Raw genomic sequence first — 19,090 nt, forward strand, 5'->3', positions numbered from 1 at the left:
GCCCCAAACTCAATCTGAATATGATTCTATTTGAGTTATAATGGATCGTTTGACAAAGGTTGCTCATTTCATCCCAGTCAAGACCACATACACAGGACCTAGACTCACTGAGTTTATATTGCTAGAATTGTGTGTTTGCATGGAGTACCCAAGAGAATAGTGTTTGATAGAGGAAGCGAGTTTACCTCTAGGTTTTGGCAAAAACTACATGAGTCATTGGATACCTGGTTAAACTTCAGTTCAGCATATAATCCGCAGACCTATGGTCAAACCGAGAGAGTAAATCAAAGTTTGGAGGATATGTTGAGAGCTTGTGCTTTGAAAGACAAGGCTAGTTGGGATAAAAATCTTCCCTATGCAGAGTTCTCCTACAACAAGAGCTATCAGGCTAGTTTGAAGATGTTACCATTTGAAGCCCTGTACGGAAGAAAATGTAGAACACTGTTGTTCTGTAATGAGACTGGTGAAAGCCAAGTGTTTGGCCCAGAAATTTTAGGAGATGTAGAAAGACAAGTATAATAGATCAGGGAAAATTTGAGAACAGCTCAATCACGACAGAAGAGTTATGCTGATCATCGACGTCATGTGTTGACTTTTGAGGTGGGTAATTTCGTATACCTTAGAGTTTCATTGATTAGAGATTTTCGTAGATTTAAAGTCAAAGGAAAACATGCACCCAGATTTATCGGACCTTTCAAGGTGTTGGAAAAATAAGGAGAAGTAGCATATCAAAATTGGAGCTACCCCCTCAGCAAGTAGATGTTCATGATGTTTTCCACATCTCACAGTTGAAGAAATGCCTACGAGTTCCCGAAGGGAAAATGCCCCTAGAAGAAATAGAAGTTGGAGAAGATCTCACCTACATGGAGTATCGTGTCAAGATTCTTGAGACATCAAAATGAGTTACCAGGAACAGAAGGATCCGTATGTGCAAGGTGTAGTGGAGTCACCGTTCTGAAGAAGAAGCGACATAGGAAAGAGAATCATATCTCAAAGCCGAGTTTCCGTAGCTCTTCTCCAATCCTTCCGAATCTCGAGGGCAAGATTCATTCTAAGGGGGTAGGTTTGTAACACCCTAATTTTCACATTTTTGAAATAGTAATGAATTTTGTTAGAGGTGTTTGTGTTAGCTCTTGAAACCCTAGAGAAAAATATTAATTTATGGAGCAAATAATTGATTTAGGAATTATTTGTCGCATTCATGTTGGAGTAGATGCATTAGGGTTTTATTGTGTGGAAAATTCCCTTTTGAAAAACCCGGCAAAGCGCTGTTTAAAAGTTGTGGAAGAAATCAATTCAAAATCATAAAAGAAAATCTAGAAATTCCATCTCGGGCTATTTTTCTTTTTCCTCCTAAATTTCTTGGCCCATTTCTTTTGGCCCGGCACGCATCTCCTATCTCCTTTGCGGCAGCCTCGCCCTCCCACCTGCCGCCTCCTAGCCCGTTCCCATGCTTGCTCCGGCCTAGCCTGCCGCTCCCGTGCACACCGTTGCCTCCTCTCTACCTGTCGCTGATATGTGGACCCCGCGCCATCTTCATCTTTGACCGCGCCGCGCCGCTCGAGTCCGACTTCGCGCTGTTGACACTATCGCCTGCCTGGGCCCAAATCCCAACAACCCAACCGAATCCATTTTCCCCCACGTGACCGCCCGCCTATATATGTCCAACCCCCTCTTGATCTGTCGATGCCCAGATCCAAAAGCATCGCGCCACAGCCCACCATCACTCACCGTCGTACCCCGTGTCTGGCGATGAGGTCTCTGCTCCCTCCGGCGAGAGCGCCGCCGTCAATCCCCTCCCACTGTCGTTTTCCCTCTCTGCTGTTGGGCGGCCAGCGCCGCCCCCTTGCCCAACCGTCCGATCCAAATCCGACAGATGAGATTAGATCTAAAATACCCCTTCGGCCATCTAATCCTGAGTCGACGCATGTCCCTTTAAACCCAGTCATCACTCAGTGCCACCTCAACATCTAAGCCGATGCATCATGCCACGTTGCCTAACCTAGCCTAGTCAGCAAATCAATCTTTTCTAATACAAAATTAATTCCAAGAATTCTAGAAATTGGTAATTTTGCAAATAATCCCCTCAACTCTTCTAAATTAATTAAAAGCCCTATCTTTTTATAATTTAGCCCTAAACTTTTCCAAAATTACATTTAGGTCCATCAATTTTTATAAAAAGGTCCCTAAACTCTATGTTTAATTCAAAATAGATCCTTTTTCTTTTTCAGATTAACCCTAAAACTTGTTTTTAGCATAACTTTCTCGTCTTAGCTCCGTTTTAAGAGATTTTTGTGCTCTCGCATTCGTACTAGCGTGTACTATCTCTTAGTACCCTTTTTATAGATGCTAGTATTGTTTGGTATACTCTTCTTAGTTAGTTTTGTTGTGTGCTTTTCCTGTTTGTTTCGAGAGTAGTCGAAGAGCAGTTTCAGAATCTCCAGGACCACTCCTTTGAAGGGTTTGAGCAAAAAGTTGGAAGAGGCAAGTGTCCTTAAACATTTTGTTCCCAGTTTACGAATGTGTTCTTTATGCAAACATGCATGCTATTAATTTTGAATCCCACTTACTTATAGTACGATGTTCCATATATTCCTTGTCGCCTAGCTTTGCACAATGGTATGGATAGTTTATCAGTTAAACATGATTAATGAACTATGGAACTATGAGTTGGAAATTATGGTAACTTGTGTGGCAACATGGAACTTAGGGATGTCGAGTAGAAGGTTGGTTGATGATGGTTCATGAGGCACAAGTGTGTGAAACATTTTGGTGGGTGGTAGTACTTGCTCAGTGTCCTAAGGACCGGTTTTCGTGGAGTGAGAACTCAAGAATTATCATCCATCCACGAGGCTTATATGGGTACGGCCCGGCTTAGTAATTAGCGATCCTCAGCATAGAATGAGCCACTGGTGGTGTAGTGGAAGGGAAGAGTGATTCTTTCCAGAGCTACAAGGCGCATGAGTGGGCTTCTAGGTGGTGTGACTCTACTTTGACGGTGGTGAAACCTTAGCAGGCTTATTCTTTTTAGGAGGATGCTTTGTAACAGCCTTGTAGTGATCTCCAAGCGATACACCACTGGCATGTGTTAAGTGCTTAGTCGGCACGCAACAAGGAAATCGACTCATAGGGAAAGCTGGATAACCTCTGCAGAGTGTACAATCTGATATATCAGTCATGCTCATGGTCATGAGAAACTTGGATGCTCATACGATTAGTTGGTTTGGTTGGTTATCTGTGAAGGGTGAATGTCAGTGGATGGTTCTCGGTTACCTGTGATGGGTATCAAGTTGGTTGGTTTGGAAACCTGATGTGGAATTCAGGTAGTTGGAAATCATGTGGAGATGTTCCTAGGTGTTGGAAGTCTAATGATGAATCACATAGTTAAATAGGATGCTTTTATAACTCTTTTACGAGAGCATAGTTGGCATTTATGTAAATTTACCTATTATAGCCTATCTTTAATCAAGCTTGCATGTCATATATTTTCCACACTTGCGGAGTACGATATGTACTCACACTTGCTATTTCCATCCAAATGTGCATCAAACCACTGCTTAGACAATGGAGATATTGATGGAGAGCCAGACTTCTACATCAATAAAGACAAAGATTGCTAGGCTGGTGGATCCCCCAATAAATTGCCTATGGAAGATGAGAGCTTCCCTGTGTTTAGTTTGTGTGCTTTAGTTAAAGACTTTGTGGTCTATATAATTTGTTTAAGTTAAACATTGTAATAATGGCACTGTGTGTAATATACTAATGAAGTCATTGCATGTATGAAACTTGATCCTAGCATACATATGGTTTGCATCTGGTTTTGTCCCTTTATAAAAATGGGTGTGACAAGTCAACTCACCGGATAGTCTGGTGATGAAGTGATGTGCACCAGATGTTTTCACTGGAGTAATTTATACATAGAAGAAGAAAAGGCTCGGATGGCTCAGGATAACTCACCGGATAGTCCGGTGATGGAGATGAAGTATACATCGTAGTATCCAGTGTTGACAGAGGCTTGAGTGGGGTTCCAACGGCTAGTTTGTGAGAGTGTACTCACCGGATGATCCGGTGTTAGTACTATTATTCTCACCGGATCATCCAGTGTTAACAACTTTTCTGAGCTGTTGGGTTAACGGCTAGTGCGTGGATTTGAGGCTATAAATACCCCTCCACTCAGTCATTTGAAGGTAGTTGCGTGCTACTGTTGTCCAGAGAAGTTAATGTACACTTGAGAAGACATGCAAGCCACCAAAGTACTTAATGTGATTATCCAAGGAGATTAAGCACAAGATTAGTGAGTGATTATTGCTTATAGGCATAGAGAGAGTGTTGCTAGGTGAGTGTTGCCTAGAGAGTGGATCAAGGAGTGATCCAACCTTGTACCAAGTGGTACGCTGGCACCTTGGAGTCTTGGTGACTCATTGGTAACCTTGTTGACCCTCTGACATGGTGTTGAGCGGCGACAAGACGATTGTGCGGGAATGTGGAGACTCATGCCTTGGTGGCTCAAGCTCCGAAGTGATCACGATGGCAAGGAACTGGAAGAGAGACTAGTGCTGAGACCTTGCCTTGGTGGCTTGGTGGCTCATCCGGGTGGAGGTCTTATTTTTGCGACTTGGTGGCTTAAGGGTCATGACCAGGTGCTGGCTGGGAGCATATCCTTTGTGCAGCTCTAACATGGACTAGGGGTGGCATTCATGCCATCGATATCACGAGAAAAAAGCCTTGTGCCGAGTTTGCTCTCTCTACCTTATTTACATTTTTGCATTTACATTCTTGCAATTTACCTTCTTAGATAGGTTGGAAGTGCTTTGATCGGTAGAGTAGACACAGTAGATAAATCTAGAGCACATCTAGATAGAATTTGATATAGTTTTATCTTATGTTTGATCGGTAGAGTAGACACAGTAGATAAATCTAGAGCACATCTAGATAGAATTTGATATAGTTTTATCTTATGTTGTTTTTGGAGCCGAAATAGTTCTAAGTGTCCTAATTCACCCTCCTCTTAGGACGTCACCGATCCTTTCAATTGGTATCAGAGCTAGGGCTCACATCTAGCTCTTCAATTTGTGTTAGAGCTTAACACCTTTCACAAGGTTTCACCAATTTAAGTAGAATTTGATCCTTTGTCTCATTGTGATCAGTTCGGCTTCACTGCCTAGTGAGTTGTGAGGTTCGGGGTTGGGATGGATTCGCATAGTGCTCCACTTTTCGATGGCTCAAACTTCCCCCGGTGGTTCTAGTGACTTGTTATTTACAAGCTCAAGGGTTGGGTGTTTGGAGAGTCACTGAGGATGGGATGAGACCTCGTATCACCAACAAGGAGAGGCAATTAGATGCATTATCCAAGAGTATCATTTTATCATCCAATCGAGGGTTGGATGTTTGTCTAAGTACAAGTTGATAGTCTCCATCATCTACGATAACAATGACATCAAGAGGATAACTCCAAGTCAAGTGCTCGGTAAGATCACCACTCATAAGATGACAATGAACATGGGGGTGGAAGCTTCTTCCTCATCTGACACCAGGAACCTTGCAGTCACAAGGAAGCAAGCTCAATGCCAACACATGAAGGCAACGATGAGAAAACAAGAGCAAAAGTCAAACTCAAGTGAAGATGATGGAGACAAAGAGAGTTATGAAGAAGATGAGCAAAGCACCTGAAGCGATGAAGAGGTGGATGCCGAAGTCGCCAAGCTCATCTCACAAGTGGAGAAGAACATCAAGAAGATCAATGTCAAGATTGATCACCCAATCTCTATAAAGGACTTGGTCAAAATAATTGATCACATCAAGAAAGAGAATAGGACCAAGATCAAGAACAAGGAGACAAAGGGAAGAGCCAAGGTACTTGCTAGCATAGGAAAATGGGTGAGTGATGATGAAGATTCAAGCTCAAGTGATGAGAGCATCACCATCCATTCCTCTAAGAGAACCTCTTCCTCAAGGTCGTCATCGTGTAAGTTATCACACAAGTGCCTCATAGCCAAAGGTATGGATAGCGATCTATGTGATGATGAATCCGATGAGGATACTCCCTCCTATGAGGAACTCCTTCATTTGATCAATGAGCAACAAAGGGCCCTTAAGAAACAATATAAAGAGCTTAAGAAATTCAATGCACTTAATGACATTTATGCTACCTTTGTTTATAATTATGAACAATTATTGTGCAAATTTAATTTGCTAAACAAGGAGCATGAAGAGCTTAAGGCTAAATTTGAGTGCATTAAATCTCAAACTAAGGTCTCTTTGAAGCAATCTACCTCTCTATTTAATTTTAATTCTTTGGTAGATGCTTCTACTTCTTGTGATGATTTAATTGCTTTATCTAGCTCACCCTTTTACAACGAGATTTGTATTGAGGATGTTGTTGTAGAATCATCTAATAACCTAGTTGCACAAGAGAATGATGAGCTTAAGCAAAAAATGTAGAAGCTCAAGAAGGACTTGGCGGGTTTAAAGGGCAAAGGATATGTCCAACCTCCTCAAGATAAGCGTGCTTTCATGGTGAAGAACCTTACGGAGGGGTCCACCGTGACATGCTTAAAATACCATCAAAAAGGCCACAAGACATTCCAATGCAAACAAGTGAAGAAGGAGACCAAGGAGAAGAAGAAGATGGAAAACTTCTCCAACAAGACCTCTAACCTATACACCAAGTCCAACTACAAGATTAAGACCAAGAGCAACCACTACAAGCTCAAGAAGAAGAACAATGGCAAGGTGGTTGCACACATGGTTGGTAGAAATGATTAGAGGTGTGTAATGCCCTAAAATTTTGGAAGGAAATCAGAAGTCGTCGTTTCAGGTTTTTTCGGTATTGAATCGCTCTCGCCGGGAAAGAAAAGAGAAGAAATTGAGGCAAATTGCAGCAATGTATTTCTTTTAAAATAGAGAAGCTTTAACCATGAGAGTGGGCTGAGCCAACCTGGGCTTGGGCCAGTTAGCCTACCCCTCCCCCAAAGGCCCAGGCGCCCCCCCCCCCTTCTTTTTCCCCTCCACCCTGCCAAAACCCTAGCCGTCCCTCTACTGTGCCGCCACCCCCCCCCCCCACTCTTTCCCTTGTGGTGGCGTCTCCCAGTCCTGCCCTAGAGTGGCTGCTGCTGCTGGAATCCGGCCAAGAAGAGGAGAAGAAGAGGAAGGGAAGGGCAGCAAGGAAAGCAAGGAGAAGAGGGGAGGAGGTTTGGAGCTAGGGGATTTTGGGATTTTCTTGCTTTGGTGCCCTAATATAACAATTCCCCTGCTGTTCTTCAAGTTTTGGTTGATGATTATGGCCGGTAGATCTTGGTTTGAGAGATTTTGGTTAGGGAAATTTGTGGTTTGGGGTCGAACTGAGTGTTCTGCGCGCAGGCAGATTGAGCAGTGTGCGTGTTCTTGATGTTTCGGTGAACTAGATGATTTTTTCTGTGGAATTGATCAACTAGAAAGTTGTAGCTAACGTCGAAACCTAGCAACAAATGAAATTTCAGATTTTTTGGCTATGTGTTTTAGGAGATATTGCTGTCTGAATCTGACTGTTATACCTCTATCAAATTTCTATCAGTGTTAGATCTATTCTATTTTTGGGCATCTTAGTTGCTGAGCCAATTTTTCAGAATGCTAGAAGGTTGTAGAGGATTCATTAAGCTTTCCAATGGTGTGAACAATGCAATTTTTCATTGGATGTAACTCTAGTTACATTGTTCTGAACTTTCCTGCAATTAATGGTTGACATATTTCGTTGTCAAAGTTCAGAACTTGATTAGGCCTTGTTAGAGATGTTTTATGTAGATCCGAATGATACAAAAGTTGAAGCTTGTGTTATGATCTACATGTCCACAAAATTTTAGAATTTTTTGTTGCGTATTTCTGGAGATAAACAGGTTTGGGTGGCTGTTGTCTGAAATTGATGACAGGTTTCTAGAGCTGGTTTGCTATGTCATTTAGGAGAGCTTAGAGGCATGAGAAAATTGTGTCGTCTCAACGTAGCTATGTTGTTGCTACCGTTTTGACTTATTATCTTCATCACCTACACCTTTATTTCAGAACCATGACAATTTAACTATGATCTGAACTTTATGTTATGCTTTATGTTTAAGCATGTTTAATCATGGACTTATATCTATCCTTACGTTGCTACAATTCTTGTGAGCTATATTGTTATTTGACTTGAGGATGAAGTTGAAGCATTATTGGTAGTATACTTTAATGCAATTGCAGCATATTTCTACCATATGCACTTGCATTTGCATATGCATTGGAAGTTATGTCGTAAAGATCACGACTGTACCGGTACACATCGTACGTTGCCCGAGGAGGGGTGCGATGTAAAACAAGATATATTATTGCATCCTTGGAAATTAATAACATTTATATGTTATTGTGGATATGAAGTTACACATGTGGTTGTGATCTTTATTTGAAGTTATTCTTTAGTATTGTTAATACTATCCTAATATGTCTTATGTCTTGAGAAAACTGTATTAAATCGATGCTTAATCAACTTATGGTTTAAATAACTTGTCAAAACAAGTTTGCTTGCTGGGATTTTATATCTCACCCTTGCATTACTCCTTCCAGGTATTTGATGCATGTCGTGAAGGGATGGGAATGTAGCAACACGTTTTGCACTTCATGCCTATATTTCTTTTTATCATTGTGCTATAATAATAAATAAAGTTTAGTCCTTAGAGTCGTACGTTTGATGTTTAAAGTGTGGTGGTGAAGTTAAACTTAATATTTTCCTTTTGGTTCATGTTAGGATGTTTTTATCCGTTATTGTGATAATCTGCATATCTTGTTTATCTGTGTTAATGCTTCCGCGATGCTTATTTTCATGGAGGAGATGCTGCTATTTTTTTTTATTATTATGGCAAGTTGTAGGTTGCGTAGTTTAGTGGCATCCTAGGTTTTTAGCGGCCCTGGGGTGTTACAGTTGGTATTAGAGCCTAGGCTTTAGATTCTAGGTGAAATAAGGCTTAATTTGACACACTTGCACTTGTAGGATGGGTAAGGGTTTGTATATCTTTGCTCCTATCATGTTATGTTTTGCTCTGTCTAGTGCTTATGCTTAATTACTTGAAATGGATGTTTGTGTTGTTTGTATATTTTGGTGGCTGTAGTTATGCCACCTAAGCGGCATGCTCCGGCTACACCAGATGGTGATAGCTAAGCTGAGCTAGTAGCCACGATGCGGGCAATGCAGGACGAGTTGAGGACGTTGAGGCAGGCTGCCTCTGCTGGTGCCCCTACGGGCGCTGCTTCTGGCACTGCTCCTATTGCAGATGGTCCTGTCAGCGGTGTTTCTCTCATGTAGTGGGTTGGCATGAAGCTAGACAGTTTTGACGGCAGTGGTACTCCGGTTCATGTTGCTGATTGGTTGTCGTATGTGGAGGACAAGATGGAGGCTTTTGATGTGTTGGCTCACGATCGTGTTCGTTATGGGGTACAACTTCTGAAAGGGGAGGCTCAGATATGGTGGAAGGGTGTGCAGTCAGCTCGCACGGCTGCACATGGCCCGTTATCCTGGCACGAGTTTGTCGGCAGTTTGAGAGGAGGTTCTACCCGGTGACTTTCCTGGATAGGATGAAGATTGATCTGAATGCCTATACGCAGGATAAGAAGTCAGTTGCAGAGTATGAAGTGGGTTTCAATCAGATTGTCCGCTTCATCCCACACGTGGCACATGACGAGGTAGAGAAGGCAAAACACTTTCGTCAAGGTCTTAAGCATTCGATCCGCCAAGTGTTGGGTGCTTTTCCAGTGGTTGACTTCCGCACTACAGTGGAACAGGCTTTGGGTGTGGAGATGCAGCAGGTGTACACTGCTGACTTGTAGAAGTCTTCAGGTGGTGAGCAGTCTCGCGGTCAGAGCGATAGGAACGGCCATTCTGGTGGCCCTGTTCACAAGAAGGGGAAGTTCCAGCGTCACCAGCCATACCGCGGCAAGTCTTCTCAGTCCAGTGCTTCAGGAGGGAGCGCTCCTCAGTACTGGGCTGTTCCCAAGCCTGGCTTAGGGCTGGTGTGCTTCCGGTGTGGTGACGCGCACCGTCGTGTGGAGTGTCAGTGGACCGGAAGGTGTTCTATCTGTGGCATGGATCACAAGGACGTGGTATTTAGGAAGCATCCCAATGGGAAGATGCGTTGGGAGCCAGTGTCTTCTTCTTCAGCTTCACATTCTAGTAGCACCGTCTAGATGATGGCGGTGACCTCCTCTGCACAGCAACACCTTCCTGCGCCGCCCACTCTGCAGTGCTTGCCGGCGCCTTCCACTCAACAGTACCTGCCCATGCCAGTCTACCCTCAGTACTTGATGGCGCCTCCGACTACACAGACTACTCCTTCGATGCCTCAGTCTGGGTTGTTTCGACAAACCCAGGCTACTGCTCCTTCAGCACCTCCAGTTCTAGGGGCATATGCTATGCCCTGTGTTGACGGCAGAGACCGTGGAAACGTGGTGACAGGTATTATTTCAGTTGATTCGTTTGATGCTCATGCTCTTTTCGATTCTGGCGCTAGCTTCTCGTTTGTCTCGAAGGGTTTTATGGTTCGTGCTAGTCTTTCTATGCAGAAGATTAGTCTGTCTATTGTTGTCAGTTCTGCTAGAGGTCTCATCTCCAGTTCTTCTGTTTGCCCCGGTTGTGCTATTCATCTTGCTGATGAAACCTTTGTTGCTAATCTGGTGGTAATTCCTTTGGATCCTTTTGACGTTATTCTTAGCATGGATTGGCTTTCTCGGTATAGAGCATTTATTTCCTGTTTCTGGAAGACAGTCTCTTTACAGGCACCATCGGGTCGAGAGGTGGTCTTTCAAGGGAGTGCGGTGAAGTACACTCTCTCTTTGTTGTGCCAGCTGTTTCCTGATCGTTGGACTCGGAAGTCTGGCGTTCTTTTGGCGATGGTCGATGATCGCAAGGTTGCCTTGCACGTGGAGGATATCCCAGTGGTGTGTCGCTACTCCGATGTTTTTCCTGATGAACTTCCAGGTGTGCCCCCTGAGCGTGATTCGGTTTTTGAGATCAAGTTGGTTCCTGGCACGTAGCCTATCTATAGAACTATGTATCGGATGGCTCCAATGGAGCAGGTGGAGTTGAAGAAGCAGTTAGATGATCTTCTTGCTAAGGGATTCATCAGACCTAGTAAGTCACCTTGGGCTTTCCCGGTGTTGTTTGTGGAGAAGAAGGATGGCTCTAAGAGGCTATGTGTGGATTATCGTGCTCTTAATCAGGTGACCATCAAGAATAAGTATCCTCTGCCTCGTATTGATGCTCTCTTTGATCAGTTAAGAGGTGCTAAGGTATTTTCCAAGATTGATTTGAACTCTGGGTATCACTAGATAAGGATTAAGGAGGAGGATATTGAGAAGACTGCTTTTATCACGAGGTATGGGCATTATGAGTATGTTGTTATGTCTTTTGGACTAACGAATGCCCCTGCTATCTTTATGGAAGCGATGAATAAGATGTTGCATGAGTACTTGGATGACTTTGTTGTCGTTTTCATCGATGATATTTTGATCTACTCCAAGTCTGATGAGGAGCATGAGCGTCATCTTAGTCTTGTTTTGGATGCTCTCTGGAAGAATAAGTTCTATGCAAAGTTGAAGAAATGTGCTTTCTGGCTTTCTGAAGTGAGCTTCCTTGGTCATGTGATTAATCAGCATGGTATTACTGTTGATCCTAAGAATGTTGCTTCAGTGGTGGAATGGCAAAGGCCAACCAGTGTGACGGAGATACAAAGCTTCCTTGGTCTTGCTGGTTATTACCGGCGTTTTGTGCAGGACTTCTCTAGTATTGCAAAGCCGATGATCAAGCTTACAGAGAAGGGTGTTCCTTTTATGTGGACTGATGATTGTGAGGCCAGTTTCCGGACTTTGAAGGATAAGTTGGTGAATGCTCCTATTCTAGTTTTGCCTGAGAGCGGCAAGCGCTTCACGGTGTATACAGATGCTTCCTGTATTGGTCTTGGTTGTGTGCTTATGCAGGATGGCAAAGTAATTGCTTATGCTTCCCGACAGTTGAAGAACCATGAGAGGAACTATCCTACCCATGATCTAGAGTTGGCTACAGTGGTGTTTGCTTTGAAGTTTTGGAGGCATTATCTCTATGGTGAGTCTTGTGATATCTTTACTGATCACAAAGCCTCAAGTATATCTTTACTCAGAAGGAGCTAAATTTGAGGCAGCGTAGATGGCTTGAGTTGATAAAGGATTATAATCTGACGATCCAGTATCACCCTGGGAAGGCTAGTGTGGTGGCAGATGCCCTAAGCAGGATGGGTGTTCCTAAGACAGTGATGCCTTTGGTTGCAGAATTGGATCGTATGGGTATTTCCTTTTGCTATGCAGGCACTGCAAGAGAGGAGACCCAGTTGATCATTCAGTCACCCATACTCAAGAGAGTGCGTGAGGCACAGCAACATAACCGCTTGATTCAGGAGGTTCGCAAAAGGATTGCAGATGGCAGACCTCGGGAGTTCAGTATCGATAAGCATGATGTAGTCCGTTTCAGAGGACGTCTTTGTGTGCCACAGAAGTCAGATGTGAAGATGGACATCTTGAGAGAGGCTCGTCGGACTCCATATACAATTCATCCTGGTGAGGCTAAGATGTATAGAGATCTGAAGCGGAGCTTCTGGTGGAAAAGGATGAAGGTTGATATTGCCGAGTATGTGGCAGCTTGTGGTGTATGTCAACAGGTAAAGGCCGAGCATAAGAGGCCTGCGGGGTTGCTTCAGTCTTTAGAGGTTCCCGAGTGGAAATGGGAGCATATCACTATAGACTTTGTGGTTGGTTTACCCCGATCGCCTCGTGGTAGGGATGCCATATGGGTTGTTGTGGACAAGCTCACTAAGTCCACGCATTTCATTCCTATGAAGACGACAAGTTTAGCTCAGGATTTAGTTCCCTTGTATATCAAGGAAGTGGTGAGGTTGCGTGGTGTGCCTAAGTCGATTGTATCAGATCGAGACACCAAGTTTGTATCAAAGTTTTGGCAGAGCCTTCAGAGTGCTATAGGCACTAAGCTTTGTTTGAGTACCGATTTCCATCCTTAGACAGATGGGCAGTCCGAGCGGACCATTCAGACCTTGGAGGATATGCTACGTGCTTGTGTCCATTCTTGGAAGGGCAGTTGGGAGGATCACCTTGCTTTGGTGGAGTTTGCCTATAATAACAGTTATCATGCTAGCATTAAGATGGCTCCATATGAGGCTTTGTATGGCAGGAAGTGTGTTTCCCCCCTGTGTTGGGATTCGTCTGGTGAGAGGGCTGTGCTTGGTCCTGAGATCGTTCAGCAGACTGCCGAGAAAGTGCGGGAGATACGGCAGAACATGTTGGCCGCTCAGAGCCTACAGAAGAGTTATGCAGATGTGAGGAGACGTGAGCTGGAGTTTGTGGTAGGTGACCAGGTTCTCCTCAGAGTATCGCCCACAAAGGGTGTTGTTCGGTTTGGCACTACAGGGAAGCTTAGCCCGAGGTACATTGGACCTTTTATCATCACAGCTCGAGTTGGTAGTTTGGCTTACCGTCTACAGTTACCAGATTCTATGAGTGGTGTGCATAATGTCTTCCATGTATCCATGTTGAGGAAGTATCTGCGGGATCCAGAGCATAAGATTGATCTTGAGCCTATCAGAGTACATCAGGACTTGTTTGTTAAGTGTCGCCCAATGCGTATCTTGGACACGTCAGAACGAGTCATGAGGAAGAGGATGATCACATATGTGAAGGTTTTATGGACTAATCAGTCGGAACGTGAAGCTACTTGGGAACTCGAGGAGCAAATGCGTAAGAGGTATCCAGCGCTGTTTGAGGAAGGTCAATTTTAAGTTTTGGTTTAAGTTGATATATTTCTTTTCGGTAGCGGTCGTAGTATAGCTGAATTCGGGGACAAATTCTTTAAAGGACGGGAGGATGTAATGCCCTAAAATTTTGGAAGGAAATTGGAAGTCGTCGTTTCAGGTTTTTTGGGTATTGAATCGCTCTCGCCGGGAAAGAAAAGAGAAGAAATTGAGGCAAATTGCAGCAGTGTATTTCTTTTAAAATAGAGAAGCTTTAACCATGAGAGTGGGCTGAGCCAACCTGGGCTTGGGCCGGTTAGCCTAGCCCCTCCCCTAAAGGCCTAGGCGCCCCCCTTCTTTTTCCCCTCCACCCCGCCAAACCCTAGCCATCCCTCTACTGTGCCGCCCCCCCCCCCCCACACTCTTTCCCCTATGGTGGCGTCTCCCAGTCCTGCCCTAGAGTGGCTGCTGCTGCTGGAATCCGGCCAAGAAGAGGAGAAGAAGAGGAAGGGAAGGGCAGCAAGGAAAGCAAGGAGAAGAGGGGAAGAGGAGGTTTGGAGCTAGGGGATTTTGGGATTTTCTTGCTTTGGTGCCCTAAGATAATAATTCCCCAACTGTTCTTTATGTTTTGGTTGATGATTATGGCCGGTAGATCTTGGTTTGAGAGGTTTTGGTTAGGGGAATTTGTGGTTTGGTGTTCTGCGCGCAGGCAGATTGAGCAGTATGCGTGTTCTTGATGTTTCGGTGACCTAGATGATTTTTCCTGTAGAAGTAATCAACTGGAAAGTTGTAGCTAACGTAGAAACCTAGCAATCAGTGAAATTTCAGATTTGTTGGCCATGTGGTTTAGGAGATATTGCTGTCTGAATCTGACTGTTGTACCTCTATCGAATTTCTGTCAGTGTTAGATCTATTCTATTTTTGGGCATCTTAGTTGCTGAGCCAATTTTTCAGAATGCTAGAAGGTTGTAGAGGATTCATTAAGCTTTCCAATGGTGTGAACAATGCAATTTTTCATTGGTTGTAACTCTAGTTACGTTGTTCTGAACTTTTCTGCAATTAATGGTTGACAGATTTCGTTGTCGAAGTTCAGAACTTGATTAGGCCTTGTTAGAGATGTTTTATGTAGATCCGAATGATACAAAAGTTGAATCTTGTGTTATGATATACATGTCCACAAAATGTTAGAATTTTTTGTTGCGTATTTCTGGAGATAAACAGGTTTGGGTGGCTGCTGTCTGAAATTGACGACAGGTTTCTAGAGCTGTTTTTCTATGTCATTTAGGAGACCTTAGAGGCTTGAGAAAATTGTGTCATCTCAACAAAAGTTGTAGCCCTTGTTCTGTAGTTTCTGAAAATATATTAGTTTGCTATTATATCTGTGGTAGAAAAATAGTTACAAAAAAATAAGTACTGCTGCTCCTATCAAACTAATGCGTGTGTGCTGTTTTTGGTTATGTCTTGATTGAGGGTTTCGGGCATAGGAGCGCTTTGTTTTATGTATTTGCATGTTATGAGAAGTGTTGGTGCTGAGTTATGGTTATGTTTAGGTGGTGGTTCTTCATCTCACACTTGAAGTTGGCCATTATCGTCGGTAGAAGGCAAGTAAACGTAGCTATGTTGTTGGTACCATTTTGACTTGTTATTTTCATCACCTACACCTTTATTTCAGAACCATGAAAATTTAACTGTGATCTGAACTTTATATTATGCTTTATGTTTAAGCATGTTTAATCATTGACTTATATCTATCCTTACGTTGCTACAATTCTTGTGAGCTATATTATTATTTGACTTGAGGATGAAGTTGAAGTATTATTGGTAGTATATTTTAATGCAATTGCAGCATATTTCTACCATGTGCACTTGCATTTGCATATGCATTGGAAGTTATGTCGTAAAGATCATGACTGTACCGGTACACATCGTACGTTGCCCGAGGAGGGGTGCGATGTAAAAGAAGACATATCATTGCATTCATATGCATTCTTGGAAATTAATAATATTTATATGTTATTGTGGATATGAAGTTACACATGTGGTTGTGATCTTTATTTGAAATTATTCTTTAATGTTGTTAATACTATCCTAATATGTCTTGAGAAAACTGTATTAAATCCATGCTTAATCAACTTGTGGTTTAAATAACTTGTCAAAACAAGTTTGCTTGCTGGAATTTTATATCTCACCCTTGCATTACTCCTTCCAGGTATTTGATGCATGTCGTGAAGGGATGGGAATGTAGCAGCACGTTTTGCACTTCATGCCTATATTTTTTTTATCATTGTGATGTAATAATAAATAAAGTTTAGTCCTTAGAGTCGTACGTTTGAAGTTTAAAGTGTGGCGGTGAAGTTAAACTTAATATTTTCCTTTTAGTTCATGTTAGGATGCTTTTATCCGTTATTGTGATAATCTGCATATCTTGTTTATCTGTGTTAATGCTTCCGCGATGTTTATTTTCATAGAGGAGATGCTGCCATTTTTTTTATTATTATGGCAAGTTGTAGGTTGCGTATTTTAGTGACATCCCAGGTTTTTGGCAGCCCTGGGGTGTTACAAGGTGGAACCAACCCATTTGGGTGTCCAAGTAAGTCATCACCAACATGAAGGGGTCCCAATCGGTTTGGGTTCAAAGAAGACTTGAAGCCTGAAGTGGCTATGGGGATTTAGAGACTTGGCTCACAAGATGAAGTGAAGGTTCAAGCAAAGAAGTCAAGTATACAAGTTTGGGCACTTTGATGAAAATCATGATCATCGTATACCGAAATTCCCATCCAAAGGTAAAAGAGGTAAATAGTAGCTAGACTTATGTTCATGTATTTTGTTTTTTGCTTCTAGCTTATTTGCCTCATCTAGTATTGCATATGCTTATTTCAATTTATTGCAATGCCTAGTGTAGATTTTTATATGGTAGGTTGCTTGTGTTTGTCTCTAACCCATGGGCAACCTACATGGTTTATTAGTTGTAGGTTCTTTACATGGTACTAGTTTTACAATTTTGTATCGTTTATGTGCCATGATTCAATCTATAGGATAAATCTCTATGTTATCAATAACAAGTGTATATATATCTCACAAGTATTCAACACTTGTATGCACATATTTAGAGGGAGTATTTCCTATAGGTTGTGATTTTGAGACTAACAAATGTTTCTAGTGACATATTTTTTAGTCTCATGGAGCAATCAACATGTCCCCGAAGATATACAATGCTTAAATGCTTCAATTGGTATCTTTGTCAAATCTTTTATTAATTTAAGCTACATCCATGCATAATATATCTTAAACTTCCTATCTTGACATATTGTCTAGTTGTGCATATATATTTTTTCTCATTGTATGTATGCACACATATAGGGGGGAGTTTAGACTATATTATGTGAGTTTCATAAATTATGATCCATGTGCTTTCATAGCCTACAATTGGTATCATTCATTTATAGTGATATATATACCATTGGTATCCTTTTATTGGATCATGATTTGTGAATCTCTCTCACATGTGCTCTAATGTTTTTCCCTTGAGTTCAACATGTGCTTATAGCTCTTTTTGGGAGATTGTTGACAAATGGAGAGAATTTTGACAACCAAAGCAAGATGAAAGCAAGATGGACAATGCGAGAAGATTGTAGCAACAAGCAAGACATCTAGGAATGCTGAAGTTGACAAAGAGGGAGAATAAAAGATGCTTGGTGCCTAGATTGACAAAAGAGAAGCTCTTGCATAGGTCGTTCAAGGGAGATAATGGCAATGGAGAAAGGGAGAGCCACAACAAATGGAGACTAAGTTGTAAGAATATGTATCCAAGCAATGTGGTAAGACTTTATGCTTGCTTATGATCTTTATATTTGGTATCATTTATTATTTGTCACTTGCTTTAATTGTATTGTCATCAATCACCAAAAAGGAGAAGATTGTAGCGAAAATGGCCCTATAGGTCATGATTGTGATTTTTATGATTAATGACAACATAGTCAATGGGACTAACATGTTTGTCAAGAATATATGTTAGTAGGTCTCATGGATGTAATACATGAAAAAGCCACTGCAGCCGAGATAAAAGTTGGAGTGAATTGGAGAAGTCCTAGGAAGATTTGCCTCACCGGATGGTCCGGTGCTCTAGGTGTTGAACTCACCGAAGCATATTTGAGAAAGAGGAGAGAGGCCTAAGACCTCACTGGAAGGTCCAGTGATCAGAGGAGATACACATCGAAGCATTTTGTCCAAAGAAGGTTGCAGCTATTGAAGTTGAAGATCAAAGCATCGGATGGTCCGGTGATCAATGTGTTGCACACATCGGATAATGAGCAATGCAAATGTATAGAAGAAGGTCCGGTGTATGTGTTGTACACACTGGAGGCTTAACATCAGACTAATTTACATAGGGTGCTAAGTGTTGAAGAACGAAGTTCAAGGCACCAGATGATCCGGTGATGAACATTGTGTACACTAGAGTATTATTTCCAAAGAGGGTTGCATTCGGTTGGCTGAAATCAACTCACTGGATAATCTGGTAATAAAGTTATGTGCATTGGATGCTTTCACCGAAGTAATTTACACAGAGAAGAAGGAAAGGCTTGGATGGCTCAAGATAACTCACCGGATAGTTCGGTGATAGAGATGAAGTATACACCATAATGCCTGATGTTCACAAAGGCTTGAGTGGGGTTCCAACGGCTAGTTTGTGAGAGTGTACTCACCGGATGATCCGGTGTTATTACTATTGTTCTCATCGGATCATCCGATGTTAACTTTTCTGAGCCGTTGGGTTAATGGCTAATGCGCGGGTTTGAGGCTATAAATACCCCTCCACTCAACCTAGAGGAAGACATCCACACTTGAGGCTAGTGTGTAGGTTTAATGCTGCTGGAGTATAGAGGAAGCTCATATACACTTGAGAAGACATCCAAGCCACCAAAGTGCTTAATGTGATTATCCAAGGCGATTATGCACAAGATTAGTGAGTGATTATTGCTTATAGGCATAGAGAAAGTATTGTTAGGTGATTGCTGCCTAGAGAGTGGATCAAGGAGTGATCCAACCTTGTACCAAGTGGTATGCCGGCACCTTGGAGTCTTGGTGACTCATCGGCAACCTTTTTGACCCTCCGACTTGGTGTGCAGTGGCAGCAAGACGATTGTGCTGGAATGTCGAGAACCATGCCTTGGTGGCTCAAGCTCCGAAGTGATCATGATGGCAAGGAACCGAAAGAGACGCTAGTGGTGAGACCTTGCCTTGGTGGCTTGGTGTCTCATCCGGGTGGATGCCTTGTTTTTGTAACTTGGTGGATCAAGAGCTGTGACTGGGTGCTGACCGGGAGC

General features: G+C 42.6%; 1 protein-coding gene across 1 annotated transcript; it reads left to right on the forward strand.

Moving 5' to 3' along the window:
- The first annotated feature begins 10,185 nt into the window (after positions 1 to 10,185).
- On the forward strand, positions 10,186 to 11,028 carry LOC133930142 (uncharacterized). The gene has a single exon (XM_062376832.1). It carries the CDS (start codon positions 10,186 to 10,188, stop codon positions 11,026 to 11,028), a length of 843 nt encoding a protein of 280 aa, XP_062232816.1.
- The last annotated feature ends 8,062 nt before the right edge of the window (positions 11,029 to 19,090 follow it).

This window comes from Phragmites australis, chromosome 10 (assembly GCF_958298935.1).
Source record: "Phragmites australis chromosome 10, lpPhrAust1.1, whole genome shotgun sequence".
NCBI classification, from domain to species: domain Eukaryota; kingdom Viridiplantae; phylum Streptophyta; class Magnoliopsida; order Poales; family Poaceae; genus Phragmites; species Phragmites australis.

What these genes read in the sequence shown, in the direction of transcription:
- LOC133930142 (XM_062376832.1), top strand. Translation starts at nt 10,186, where the DNA reads ATGGCGGTGACCTCCTCTGCACAGCAACACCTTCCTGCGCCGCCCACT.